At 42.3% G+C, this 15133-nt stretch overlaps 1 protein-coding gene across 2 annotated transcripts in view; it reads right to left on the bottom strand.

Annotated features, from left to right (window-relative positions):
- Positions 1 to 1648: 1648 nt before the first annotated feature.
- Positions 1649 to 15133, bottom strand: part of IGF2R (insulin like growth factor 2 receptor) — a 231858-nt gene continuing 218373 nt past the window's right edge. For both annotated transcript variants that reach the window (XM_040429474.1, XM_040429475.1), the window contains exons 46-47: positions 14390 to 14459; positions 1649 to 3425 (exon numbers count right to left, since the gene is read on the bottom strand). In XM_040429474.1, the coding sequence (XP_040285408.1) occupies positions 3045 to 3425; positions 14390 to 14459 (451 nt within the window). In that variant the 3' untranslated portion in view covers positions 1649 to 3044. The remainder of the gene's footprint in view (positions 3426 to 14389; positions 14460 to 15133) is intronic.

Genomic DNA, 15133 nt, shown 5'->3' with positions numbered 1-15133 from the left:
GCAAGTAGATGCTGTAGATGGTGTTTAAAAGTGCAGTATTAAAACACACCAAGTAGATTAGAAAGTATCATTACGTTTCATTGTACAATGAATACACTTGCACAACACTGGGTTGTTCCTCCTGGTAAAAATCAGCTCAGTGAAGGACAGTAGGAATAACTGAGGCCTACAGTGCAGTATTTCAATACAAAAGTGAACATAGCATTACATCCACCAATAACAATAAATCCAGAGTCTTTTACAAATTAGAAAGGACTCAAGGCTGGCTAAAGAGGTTTTGCATGATCGGCACCTTACTATAAAAGACACATGTTCAAGAAAGCTGTACTGAGATCTGGGTAATCCAGGATCTAGGCAGCAGAAAAGAAAAAAAAAAGTGCAAAATTTAAAAAAAAAAGTACCTCATATGCGGCAAATATGTTTTGTAATGGGGCATGAGATGTTCTTAACATGACGTAGGTCGAGCAGCTATGGTTTAGGTGCGTTATAAGTTGCTCCATTCAAGATTGTCTATTAAAAGAGTTGTCTGGTGTAACAAACCTGTTTTCCAATACCCGGGGGAAATCAGAGTTAACGGGGGAGGTTCCCTGTTCAAGACCTTTATCTACAAGTAGAATGGATGAAAAAGTATCTCTCTCTGGAGGACATGGCATTGATTTCAGTGTGCACTGCCTAGTGCATCATCACCTCTGTGTTGGCACTGCAGGGATATTGAACATTTGCTTATTACAGCTGCAGAACAGCCAAGTGGATATTGCTTTTAAAGGGAACCTGTGAAAATGCTAATTAACCTGCAGTCAGCATGTCATAGAGCGGGAGGAGCTGAGCAGATTGATATATAGCTTAATGGGAAAAGATTCAGTATAACTTGTATTTAGATTCCTGCTCATTCTCAAGTAGACGGTCCTATCAGTGACTGACCGCTATCTCTGTATACACAGTCATTTAGGGGAAGGCTGTCAATCAATGATAGGACCGGCTCATTGGCTTCAAACTCACAACAAGCAGGAATTTAAATGCAAGATATACAAATTATACTGAATCTTTTCCCATAAAACTATATATAATCTGCTCAGCAACTTCTGCTCTATAACATGCTGCCTTTAAGCTCAGACATCATGTTCAATGTGAAAGGTTCCCTTCAAAGTCCATGAGTGCAAATTAATGGCTATGTTTTTTATTTAATTGATTATGCAATTTTGTAATTAGTTAACATTTTGCACTGTTTTGTGTCTGAAGCCTGCATGCATTACAATGTATAGCAAGATGCTCAATAATGTACACAGTGAACTTGGTCAGACAGCCTCTCTGACAGCTCCTCTCCGTCCCCACTCTTCAATGCTCAGTAAAGCTGAATTCGCATAAGTCTATGTATCAATCAGAATTCATCTTAATTGACCTTTCAGAAAAGGGGGGAGGGGCTGAAGACAACCTGTTAGAACCCATTTGATGGAACTGACCAAACAGCATTGTGCAGATTGCTATGTATTGAAATATATGCAAGCTGCAGAAAAATGTTAACAACCTATCACAAAAGTGTTTTTAATTCCTCACATACTGGATTTAATAACAAAAAAAAAAAGAATATAAAAGATGTCCATAGCCTTTAAAGGCTATGTGCACCTTTGGGGGCAAATTTTTTAAAAATAATCATTGCATTGTACTCATTTTGAGCTAAAATTATTTTTTAAATTGCTCTTTATTATACATTTTGAGCCCTTTTCTCTGTACCTGGCTAAGATGCTCTAGTAGCAGGATCCGAATTTTCTCTCTGTTCCGACAGCCAGCTCTGCTAACGGCTCCTTACCTCTGATCCCTGACCTTATAAAACACTCATTATAGCTCACTCCTTATCTTACTGATCAGAATGGTATTTAACTAAGTGTTTATGACCTTTTAGGCTGAGTTCACACTTCAGTTATTTGATCACTTACAGTATTTTCATCAGTGATTGTGAGCCAAAACCAGTAGTGAAGCCTACACAGCGATGAGGTATAATGGAAAGTTTTGCACCTGTTCTGTGTTTTTGACCTGCACCTGGTTATGGCTCACAATCATTACTGGAACTAACTGACCAAATAACTGAAGTGTGAATGGCTAAATATGCGTATTAAAGATAAACAGATTTATATTTTTTTAGCCCAAAATGAGTAAAATGCAATTATAAAATAAATTGCCCCCGAAGGTGTACATAACTTTTAAGGCTTCTGTAAGACATCAGTTTATAAATATGAATACATTAACAAGAGAAAAAAATATCCTAAGCGAACGTCAATCAATACAACTCATCTTATGCCAAGTACAGACCTTATTTCTGCTTCACATTTTAGGATTGTTTCAAACAACCACAATGTAATACCTTTGTTTTTCCTTGGACACCGTGCACAGGACAGCAGCAGAAACGTACATATACTTATAAGAAATACTTCTTCAGAATTTTCTACTTAACCCTAAAAATAGGATATTAACACCTGAAATCATAGTCTGGAATCAACACAATGGTACCTGTAAATAATTACCGAATAGGAGCGCATTTCTCGATATGTCCCTTCATGGATTAGCACCCTGCCGGCAGGAATAGTATAATGCTTTATTCAGTCAACCTGAGTTGTAGTTCAAGTGAATAAATAAGTAGTCAGACTTGGTTTGTGTTGCCAGAGACAGAGGATCCAATATGAATGGAAATAGCTTGTACCTTCTGACTATCTGATTGCGAAGAGCGATTTACATACAAGAAGATGCCAGCTCCCATACTAAGAAAGGAAGTTCCAATTATTTAATTTACCATCTTGTGCAGGGATTCTTAAAACCACATATACTGCACATGAAGTTTCCTCAAAGTACCAGTGCAGACTTCCATATAATTTTACAACTGCTGTAAACCGAGTGAAAGAAAATTCCCTGCCTTCCCATGTACTGATTTTATTCCAACCTATAAAAAGGTGAACAAAAAAGTTGCGCATATTTGGCTGCGGTAGCTTTGTCCGTTGAAATATTTCTTTTTAGGCACAATTAGGAGTAGGGGTTAAGAATGCAGAGATGCATTAGACATGGAGCAGGTCCTCATCACTGTCATCATGAAAGGAAGCTATAGTAGGCTTGTCCTCCTTTTTACGAGATCTGGATTTTCCAGTCTGTCCTTTTTCTCCATTGGCTATCCCTATCAAGTTCTCATCAGTACCAGATACATATTGGCCTAAAGGTTGGTGTGAAATTTTCTGTTTGTTTCTTGTAGACTGTATTCTGACTTCAGGAACAGTCAAGACCTCGTCTTCACTGTCAAGATCATCAACATGCAGTGACGTGAAGGCTCCGGCTTTAACACTCCTAATGTGACCATTCTCATGATGCGGCTTTCCATGGTTAGCAGATACTTCTTCCATGAGCCACTCTGTTTCATTGTCGGCTTCTTCTTCTGTATTGATCTGAATGATGTGAACCAGAGACACAAATTAGACAATTGAAAAACTAAGCAGAGTTTGTATGATTATGGAATACTGAAAATCTGTATCTGCTATTAAAGGGGGATTCCAGTTTTATGTAATTAATGTTCTTAAGACCTGTCAGCTCTCCTGATGCATTTTAGTAAACGTTTAGAACTTTTCATTATGCTGTTCCTCTATTATGCCTCATAAAAATGTCAAATTTTTTTTTGACAACTGGATGTCACCATTCAACCTGTCAAGGGGGTGTGTCATTACACAGTCTGAATCTGTCAGCTAAGATTAAACAGTGTACCCCTAACTAGTAACACCTAGTCATCATTTTATTCATGAATTTCTAGGAGGAATAACAGAGGATACGGTATATGAAGTTTTAGGAAAGATGCTTCAGAATAGTTTTTTTAGTCAGAATACAGGGGTGAAGATAGACCCTCTAATCACTATATAAATGAAAAGTTATACAACTTTCTAATATACTTTGCGTTTCAGTTTTGCGCCATTTTAAAAATAGCTGTCCTCTATATTCACAGGCTGTAATCCAGTACATACCATATTTTTCCACCCTATAAGACGCACTTTCCCCCCCAAAAGCAAGGGGGGGGATGGGGGGGGGGTCAGTGCTCATTGGTACAGCAGGACCAGGCAGCAGTGAATGCAGCACTCCCTGTGCTGGCTCTGTACTCACCGATCCATGGTCTTCATCTGCCAGCGCCGCAAGCTGTGCTGTGACCTGCATACAGAGTGAAAACCTAGGACGTTCTGTGACCTTACGGTATACGACGTCGGTCATAGCACAGTGCTGCACGATGAGCAGGCACTGGATCTCAGGAGTGGCGACAGGGGGAACAGGACAGGTGAGTGGATTTTTTTTTTTTTTGTCTGATCTGATTAAGGCTACATCCACACGACCGTATGTGTTTTGCGTCCGCAAATTGTGAATCCACAAAAAAAAATAAAAACGATGACATCCGTATGCCACCCGTTTTTTTTTTTTGCGGATCCATTGCAACAATGCCTAAAACGGACAGGAATAGGACATGTTATAATTAATTTTGTGGGGCTACAGAGCGGACATACGGATGCGGATAGCACACAATGTGCTGTACGCATTTTTTGCGGACCCATTGAAATGAATGGGTCTGCATCCTATCCGCAAAAAAAACCTGAACGGACCTGAGGCCTAACATTGGTGGTCTGATCTGAGGTCTGATTGGGAGTCTTATTAATACTGGTGGTCTGAACTGAAGTCTGATTGGGGGAGGTCTGATTTACATTGGGGATCTGAGCTGAGGTTTGATTAACATAAGGGGTCTGATATTTTTTCTCCTATAAAACCTAGGTGTATCTTACAAAGCAATATGGTACCTGGTCCTGCTGTCAATTGAGAAGTGGATACAACTGTATCCAGTCTAGGTAAAACGCTAAGGCTTCGTTCACATCACCGTTCAGACTTTCCATTCTCCTGCTCAGTTTAGAAGCAGGAGAACGGAACGGACGGATTCGGCACATAACTGAGCCGAACAGAACCTAAGGACCCTATAGACTATAATGGGGTCCGTTAAGTTGTGGAAATACTGTAAATAAAAACACCACACACCATTTTTTTTTTTAAATAAGCATTAATAGCACAGTGCTGAGATACAAAACACTGACCCAAGTATTGCCGCTACTAGTGAATCAACAACTGTCCCCTGTTTCACCATGACAGTTTTAAATTTACACGTGTGGCTCATTTTGTAGTTTTTAATAAATAAAAGTATGTAGTTTTCTTACACACAAGTTGGGACCCCTAACGGGGTTTGGTGGTCAATAGACCATGATTGTTATTTTGTATTTATCCCGAGGGTCCCAACAAGGGCACAGAAGTTTAGTGTTCATTTGTATTCAGCCCCCCTGAGTCAATACTTTGTAGGACCACCTTTCGCTGCAATTACAGCTGCAAGTCTTTTGGGGTATGTCTCTACCAGCTTTTCACATCTAGAGGCTGAAATATTTCCCATTCTTCTTTGCAAAATAACTCAAGTACCGTAGATTGGATGGAGAGATTTAGGTCTGGAGTTTGAATATGCTTTTCTCTAACCCAGGGATGCGCCACCAGCTGTTGCAAAACTACAAGTCCCAGCATGCCCTAATAGCTGTAGGCTGTCTAGGTATGCTGGGAGTTGTAGTCCTGCAACAGCTGGAGGCCCGCAAGTTGAGTATTCCTGCTCTAAATCATTCCATTGTATCTCTGGTAGGGATCTAATATTATCGTCCGATATTCATGATTTTTTAAGTTATCGGTATCGGCATCTAACTTTGCCGATATGCTGATAATGCGTCCAGAGCGCTATCACAGAACATGAGCGGGCTGCTGTCAGCGCGCTCATGTTTTCTTAGCAGCACAGGGGAGAACGAGTCACTCTTCTTCCCCACAGTGCCACGCTGCCAATGAGGAGAGATGGGAGGAGGAGGGGCAGGCGCTCTGCACCACCAATGATAATTAAAGTCTAATACACATACAGTTGCCCAGTCTAAATGACAGGAAGCTGCGATTAGCGGCAGTTAACTCCTCAGGTGCCGCAGCTTCCTGTCAGAGGCAGGGTGTCAGCTATGTGATTCTGTGCCGACACACCCACCTCCTGTATTAAACGTTTATCATCATTGGTGGCACAGTGCACCCTCCCCAGTATTAAAAACATTGGCGGCACAGTGTGCCCCCCCTTCCCCCCCAGTTTTAAAGTCATCGGTGGCAGTGGCCACAGGGTCCCCTCCCCTCCTCTTCATTGGAGGCAGTGGCAGCTTCTGATCGGAGCCCCAGCAGTGTAATCCTGGGACTCCAATCAGTTACTGTGACGGTATCATCCGTGTCACCGTCTAGTATTCCCTTCTCCCCTTGAAATAGCACAGCCAAATAATCCACCGAGCAATAAATCGCTATTATCGCTGGTATCGCCAAATAAGTCTATACATTAGCCCAAGCTGAATGCTAGAAATACTTTACTGGAAGGCCTCACATTGAAAAAATACAATTGCTTTTATCCCCTGCTCCCATGCAAGGGAGACACCCACAACAAACATACATTAACCCATAACACAAAAGTTACAACCCACATAGTCTCCTCCCGTCTGCATGTGATATAATCATGGTACACAACGGTTAACATAATCAACACAGGCAGGAGAATACACATTGCCCTCTGTCCTGAGAGACAATCGAATTACAACTCCGTTGTCTCCAGGACAAAGGACAATCGCCAATACACACAGAGAGACAATGGAACAGACATCACTTACTCAAACATACAATGTCCCACCCTTTACAATACACATAGACATTTACCACATCCCAAAATGGCACGAATTAGACCAGGAATTCAAAAGTTAGTACAAGTCTCTTTGGCCTGGCTGTACTCATGGCTTTTCTGCACAAAACCGGTGCATTCAACATGGGACCATAATCGCATGGTAAGAGGCTGGTAAGTAGTCCTCTCTAAGCACTCGTGGTAACCTCAAAAGAGGGGAGTTTGTCACAGTTACCATGGCAGCCACGACGCCACTGAAGCCCTGGCTGCCATGTGTACTATGCACAGGGCAGCAGGGAGTGAAGTTCTATTCACCCTAATAGAGCTCTATGAGGGTGAATAGGACAAGGGATTAAAAGATCCCAGATTATAGCCCCTAAGGGAAGGGAAGGGGGATTGTTATTAAATAAAAAGTAAAAAAAAAAAAAAAACCCACCAAAATATTAAGTATAAATCACCCCCTTTCCCAATTTTACATATAAAATATATAAACAACAAATAAATAAACATCACATATTGCCACATCCAAAAAGTCCAAACTATATATATATATATATATATATATATATATATATATATATACACACACACACACACAGTACAGACCAAAAGTTTGGACACACCTTCTCATTCAAAGAGTTTTCTTTATTTTCATGACTATGAAGGCATCAAAACTATGAATTAACACATGTGGAATTATATACATAACAAACAAGTGTGAAACAACTGAAAATATGTCATATTCTAGGTTCTTCAAAGTGGCCACCTTTTGCTTTGATTACTGCTTTGCACACTATTGGCATTCTCTTGATGAGCTTCAAGAGGTAGTCCCCTGAAATGGTCTTCCAACAGTCTTGAAGGAGTTCCCAGAGATGCTTAGCACTTGTTGGCCCTTTTGCCTTCACTGTGCGGTCCAGCTCACCCCAAACCATCTCGATTGGGTTCAGGTCCGGTGACTGTGGAGGCCAGGTCATCTGGGGCAGCACCCCATCACTCTCCTTCATGGTCAAATAGCCCTTACTTTCAAAGTTTTCCCAATTTTTCGGCTGACTGACTGACCTTCATTTCTTAAAGTAATGATGGCCACTCGTTTTTCTTTACTTAGCTGCTTTTTTCTTGCCATAATACAAATTCTAACAGTCTATTCAGTAGGACTATCAACTGTGTATCCACCTGACTTCTCCTCAACGCAACTGATGGTCCCAACCCCATTTATAAGGCAAGAAATCCCACTTATTAAACCTGACAGTGCACACCTGTGAAGTGAAAACCATTTCAGGGGTCTACCTCTTGAAGCTCATAAAGAGAATGCCAAGAGTGTGCAAAGCAGTAATCAAAGCAAAAGGTGGCTACTTTGAAGAACCTAGAATATGACATATTTTCAGTTGTTTCACACTTGTTTGTTATGTATATAATTCCACATGTGTTAATTCATAGTTTTGATGCCTTCAGTGTGAATCTACAATTTTCATAGTCATGAAAATAAAGAAAACTCTTTGAATGAGAAGGTGTGTCCAAACTTTTGGTCTGTACTGTATATATGTGCTAAACGCTGTAAAATGAAAAAAATAAAAAAATTAATCAAAAATGAAAATGCACAGAATATCGGTATAAGTTATCGGCTATAGGCTTGAAAGTTCACAGGTTATCAGTATCTGTTCTAAAAAAAATCTATATCGGTCGATCCCTAATCTCTGGCTGTATGTTTAGGATCGTTGTCATGCTGGATGGTGAACCTTTGCTCCTGTCTCAAGTCTTTTGCAGCCTCTACCAGGTTTTCTTCCAGGATTGCCCTGTATTTAGCGCCATCCATCTTGCCATCAACTCTGACCTGCGTGCCTGCTAATAAAAAGCATCCTCACAGCATGATGCTGCCAGCACCATGTTTCACTTTATCACAGTACAGTTGAATGCAGGAGGGCACTTTCTTCTGCTAGCCAGGAGCAGAAGTAGCAGATGTTCCTAGCATTAATAAATGCTGAGAGCATCAGATCGCTATGTAAATGACCGGTGGCTTAGGCGGCCCCCTGGTCATCGGCCCACCAGGAAATCTCCCTGTGGGGTCTATGGCCAGTCTGTCCCAGTTGCCCCTTTTCCATAAAGGCCAGATTTGTGCAGTACATGACTAATGTTGCCAAGTGGACAGATTCTCCCACCTGAGCTGTGGATCTTTGCAGCGCCTCCAGAGTGACCATGAGTCCCTTGGCGGCTTCTCTGGTTAGTGCTCTCCTTGCCTGGGCTGTCAGTTTAGGTCGATGGAGAGGTCTTGGTAGGTTTGCAATTGTGTCATACTCCTATTTTCGGGTGATGGATTGAACAGTGCTCAGATACAAGGGGTATTTTTTATAACCTAACCCTGTGTTACACTTCTCCACAACTTTATCCCTGACCTGTCTGGTGTGTTACTTTGTTTTCGTGAGGCTGATAACTAACAAACTTCTGAGGCCTTTACAGGACAGCTGTAGTTATACTGAGAATAAATTACACACAGGTGGACTCTTAACTAATTAAAAGACTTCTGAAGGCAATTGGTCACACTGGATTTATTTAGGGATATCAGAGTACAAGGGGCTGAATACAAATGCACTCCACACTTTTCAGATTTTTATTTATTAAAAATTTTGAAAACCATGTATCATTTTCTTTTCTTTTCACTTCACACATACTTGCTACTTTGTGTTGATCTATCACAAAGATCTATCACATAAAGTATCAATAAAATAAGTATCAATAAAATACTTTTAAGTTTGTGGGTGTAACGTGAAAAAATATAGAAGTTCAACGGGTACGAATACTTTTTGAAGGCACTGCATACTTTCTGCTCCAACTCGCGACCATTTAAAAGAGCTGTGGTTCCCGTCAGTGAAAGTGAAATAATTATTTACACCGAGACTGAAAACCACCTCCAGAACTCAATCTTCACAGCAGGAATACTGTGCTGCTTTTTACACACTGACAAAAAAATAATGCACCAAGGAGTTGTGAATGTAACAATGATATATGTAAGCGATTACCATATAAAAAGAGGGAAAGGATGTGTTTACTGAAGTTCTTACGAAGAGGCCTCCATACTTAAAACCAACTGTCATATCCCAAACAGAAAATAAATTAGTGACTAGATGATACAGTTCCAGTCTGTAGCAGTCTAGGTTCCTCGTTCCAGACACCACTGCAAATGAAGGCAATAATGGCTGGCTGGCAATAGCGGGACAAATAGTGGGAGCCATGATTGCAAATTTCCTTCTGGAAACGCCTGGAAATTGTGCAGGCAGAAGAGTAAGGGGTGTGTAATGAAGGTGCCAGCTGTGTTTGGATGATAGACAATGAAACTGTGGGAGTTGCTCGTGATTGTCGGCAGATCAAACAATCCTCACTATTGCCAGTCTGTCCAGGCCATTTGGAGCCTGTTTGCCATGTGTTCATGGCCTAAATGGCGGACATTTTCTGGAAATGACCATCCTACTTCACTCAGTCCAATTATGCACACCCCCTCAAAAACTGCCAACTGATCAAAATATCTTCGAGTCATAGAAGCATGTTAGACAGTCAACAATCTCTCACCAAGTAATACACTACCCAAAAGTAACCTCTGAGAGCCTTTTGACAGGGAAGTGGAGGAAACACTTTTACACCCTCTTGTGGGCAAGACCCAGTGTATAATCATAACATATCTTTATTTACACTTATGCCTGAGACATAAATGCATGCCAAGTTTTGCAGCAATCGGACATTTCTACATGGTTGTATTATTTTTGTCAATATGTGCATATTACATACAGTAAATACAGTCATCAATCTGCAGAATGTTTCCATGTAGTTCAGCACAAACCAAACATAGCCCTACATCAGTGGTACTGAGACCATACTATACAAACTGGTCATGGACTGACCAGAATTAATTTTAGGCTGCAGTCTAAAAGCTGTTGTAATCGCGCTACATAAGATCGCAACATTACCTACTACGTTGTTCTTCATCTTGACATGTTGCTACTTACAAATTGCCACAACCATGATATAACTGAGGATACCGATACTGGCGGCAAGTGGACCGGACCAGTACCATACAGAATTGCACCGGAGAAAGGGGGGGACTGACATGGATATGAGCTAGGCCAATGCATAATATAGTTAAAGAGGACCTTTCACCTATTATGACAATGTGAACTAAGTATACAGACATGGAGAGTGGCACCCAGGATCTCATTGCACTTATTATCCCTGGGCGCCGCTCCGTTCTCCCGTTATGCCCTCCGGTATCTTCGCTCAGTAAGTTATAGTAGGCAGAGATTTCAGTCACTAAGTTATAGTAGGCGGAGTCTGCCCTTGTTCTGCTGTAGCGCTGGCCAATTGCAGCGCAGAGCTCACAGCCTGGGAGGTTATTTTCTCCCAGGCTGTGAGCTCTGCAATGTGATTGGCCAGCGCTACAGCAGAACAAGGGCAGACTCCGCCTACGATAACTTTGTGACCGAAGATACCGGAAGGCATAGCGGGAGAACGGAGCAGGGAATGGATTTTTGGGCAAAACCACCACATGTGGGATGGAGTTCCTTTTTGATCACAGCCTCTCCAGCAACTAGCCGAATATTCTGCACCTGCACTTACATGTGATATCCTGTCTGGAGTCAGATACCATCTTAGTTGAATTTTCCTGTTCTGCATGGTTTATAGCTGGTCTCCCTAAGGTCAGCTATTGTTTTGTTTGAGTAGTCTCCAAAGCATTGCTCCCAGTTAGCAAGAATCCTACTCCACACTGATGAGGGCCAACACCCCGAAACAGCTGTCTGTGGATGGATAACTGGCTTAGGTCTTCCCTGTCACATCCTTAAAGCTTGTAAAAGAGCGGGATCTTGACATAGGGGCCACTTAATATGGTGGATTTGGTGATCTCTGTAATGGGGACACCCCTTTGCTTGGTTTTCCTTCCTTTGAGGGATATCTAGCTTTCACTGTGTTGAAGACCTGTAACCAGGGCCGCTGATAGGCCAGTACAGCTGGCCCAGTTGTACCGGGCCCGGCTGGCAGGGGGGCCCGGGCAGCCTCGACAATTAATGTTTTTTTTAAAAAAAAAAAAAAAAAAAAAAACCTCCACAGCCCTGACCGCTAGTCAACGTAACGCCCCAGATCCTCCCCCCCCCCCCCCCGCGCTCTACGTTTTTTTTTTTTTTTTTTTAAATCGTCGCTCAGTACTACCTGCCTGCTTGCTGTGCCTGTAGGGACTATTTCCTCTGTTTCGGGCGCGGAAGAGTATCTCTTCTCTTCTCTCTCCCGCGCCCGCTCCTCTGCTCAGTCCCGGAATCAAGTCCCGGCCAGCTTGTCGGCTGTTTTTTTTTACCGCCGCTTCCGGGTAGGTCTTCTGCGGGACTGGGCGTTCCTATTTGATTGACAGGCTTCCGACCGTCGCATACTGCGCGTCACGAGTTGCCAAAAGAAGCCGAAGACCGTGCAACATCGACTGTGTCAGGTGGGGGTCAGCGTCTGTGTCAGGTGAGGTGGCCAGGTGGGGTCAGCGTCTGTGTCAGGTGGGGGTCAGCGTCTGTGTCAGGTGGGGGTCAGCGTCTGTGTCAGGTGGGGGTCAGCGTCTGTGTCAGGTGGGGGTCAGCGTCTGTGTCAGGTGGGGGTCAGCGTCTGTGTCAGGTGGGGGTCAGCGTCTGTGTCAGGTGGGGGTCAGCGTCTGTGTCAGGTGGGGGTCAGCGTCTGTGTCAGGTGGGGGTCAGCGTCTGTGTCAGGTGGGGGTCAGCGTCTGTGTCAGGTGGGGCCCCCTGATCACCCCCCTGTCATTGATTACCCCCCTGTCATTGATCAACCCCTGTAAAGCTCCATTCAGACGTCCGCATGATTTTTACGGATCCACTGATAGATGGATCGGATCCGCAAAACGCATCCGGACGTCTGAATGAAGCCTTACAGGGCTTACAGAAGGCGGCGTCTGGGGAGGGGCCAAGGGCGGGGCCAGGGGTGTGGCTGAAGGAGGGATCAGGGGGTGGAGCTGAAGGGGGCCCCGTCATGTATGCCGTACGGGGCCCCATGATTTCTATCAGCGGCCCTGCCTGTAACGGGGGCTCCACAGTTATTTTGCATATTACTGTTTCCCAGGGAGCTTTGCACTTTGGATTGCTGTGTCGAGACTCTTAGGCTGCGTTCACACGGGCGAGATTTCCGCGCGGGTGCAATGCGGTAGGTGAACGCATTGCACCCGCACTGAATCTGGACCCATTCATTTCAATGGGGGCTGTTCAGATGAGCGATGATTTTCACGCATCACTTATGCGTTGCGTGAAAATCGCAGCATGCTCTATATTCTGCGTTTTTCACGCAACGCAGGCCCCATAGAAGTGAATGGGGTTGCGTGAAAATCGCAAGCATCCGCAAGCAAGTGCGGATGCTGTGCGATTTTCACGCATGGTTGCTAGGTGACAGTCTATTCACTGTATTATTTTCCCTTATAACATGGTTATAAGGGAAAATAGTAGCATTCTGAAAACAGAATGCATAGTAAGTGATCAGTTGAGGGTTAAAAAAAATAAAAAAAATTAACTCACCTTCTCCGTTTGTTCGCGTAAGTCCCGGTCTCTTCTTTACTTCTCAAAAGATGAACTATGGGCTAAAGGACCTTTGGTGACGTAAGATCACATGCTCCAATCACATGGTCCATCACCGCGGCTACATTTTGCAAAAAGACATCTGAAGTCTCCCAAAAGCATGTGGGAAAAGGTGTTATGGTCTGATGAAACCAAGGTTGAACTTTTTGGCCATAATTTTAAAAAAAGATATATTTGGCGCCAAACCTTAGTTAAGCTAGAGGGAATTATGAACAGTTCCAAATACCAGTCAATATTGGCACAAAGCCTTCAGGCTTCTGCTAGAAAGCTGAACATGAAGAGGAACTTCATCTTTCAGCATGACAACGACCCAAAGCATACATCCAAATCAACAAAGGAATGGCTTCACCAGAAGTAGTTTTGGAATGGCCCAGCCAGAGCCCAGACCTGAATCTGATTGAAAATCTGTGGGGTGATCTGAAGAGGGCTGTGCACAGGAGATGCCCTCGCAATCTGACAGATTTGGAGTGTTTTTGCAAAGAAGAGTGGGCAAATCTTGCCAAGTCAAAATGTGCCATGCTGATAGACTCATACCCAAAAAGACTGAGTGCTGTAATAAAATCAAAAGGTGCTACAAAGTATTAGTTTAAGGGTGTGCACACTTGTACAACCATATTATTTTAATATTTTTTCTTCCCTCTACCTAAAAGATTTCAGTTTGTTTTTCAATTGAGTGGTACAGTTTATAGGTCACATTATAAGGTGAAAAAAAGTTCTGAAATGATTTATCTTTGTCTCATTTTTTTTTACATCACAGAAACCTGACATTTTTAACAGGGGTGTATAGACTTTTTGTATCCACTGTATGTAATTCCAAACTATTCCAAAACAGAGCATCTTAAAAGGTGATGTCATTATGAGTTGCTTCTCCTATTCTCTCCAAAATACTAGTTTCCTAAATAGGAACTTTACAAAGCACAACCTCCTTTATGATAGAAATTAGCACAATAACTAACCAGACACTTGATCCCCTGCACCTACAAGTACAGAAAATTACATCTCCAGCTGAAATGTCATTTATGTAAGTGGCCATTCTGGGATTTCAGTGAAAAGCGATCATTACCTTTGTATATTTGTAGGACACGCTGGAACTTCTCCGGCAGCAGTTGGTTAGCTTATACATAACCATTTCCCTTCAAATAAAACACAGAAATGTCAACAAGTAAAACCAGTTTACAAATTAAAATTGCAGTCTCCATGTTAATCAATGTCAAAGTAGAACTCAGAGAGATCCCAGAGATTTACTTCCAAATAAGCAAACGTGCTTCAGCACTAAAAGGTATATATGTTAGATTCAGAAACTACAGTTCAAATAAAAAGTGGAGCAGATGCCTATAGCAACCAACTAGGTTTCATATCTGGAATCTTACTGGTTGCTGTAGGTGACTTCACTTTTTCTTCAGGCTAAGTTCACACAATTCACAGGAGAAAAATCAGTAGCAGATTACTAGCTGTTTTTTTGGTGGCATATTTCTAATTTAATGATGGATTCAGAGGAGTATTACAAGCTTTTTAGAAGAGTATTTGGCTGGGGATTCGGAAGAGGTTTTGCCAGCAGTTTTTTCATCTTGCTCTAGGTTCGGATATAATTCAAAAGCATTTTTGGTGGCAGAAACAACATTAAAAATGCTTCTAAAACTGCTAGTGTTTTATCTGCTTCCCCATTGACCACAAAATCATCTAACAATTTGTTTCTAAGTAACATGCCAATTCAGATTCAGATCTCAATTTAGCGGCGGAAAAAAAACCATCACCATGTGCACATAATGGCGTTTGTTTTTTTTAAGTCAATGGAAAGCCATTAGAA

This window comes from Bufo bufo, chromosome 4, assembly GCF_905171765.1.
Source record: "Bufo bufo chromosome 4, aBufBuf1.1, whole genome shotgun sequence".
Lineage (NCBI taxonomy): Eukaryota > Metazoa > Chordata > Amphibia > Anura > Bufonidae > Bufo > Bufo bufo.
The sequence above is the reverse complement of the archived record's forward strand: the minus strand, read 5'-3'. Positions and strand labels throughout refer to the sequence as shown.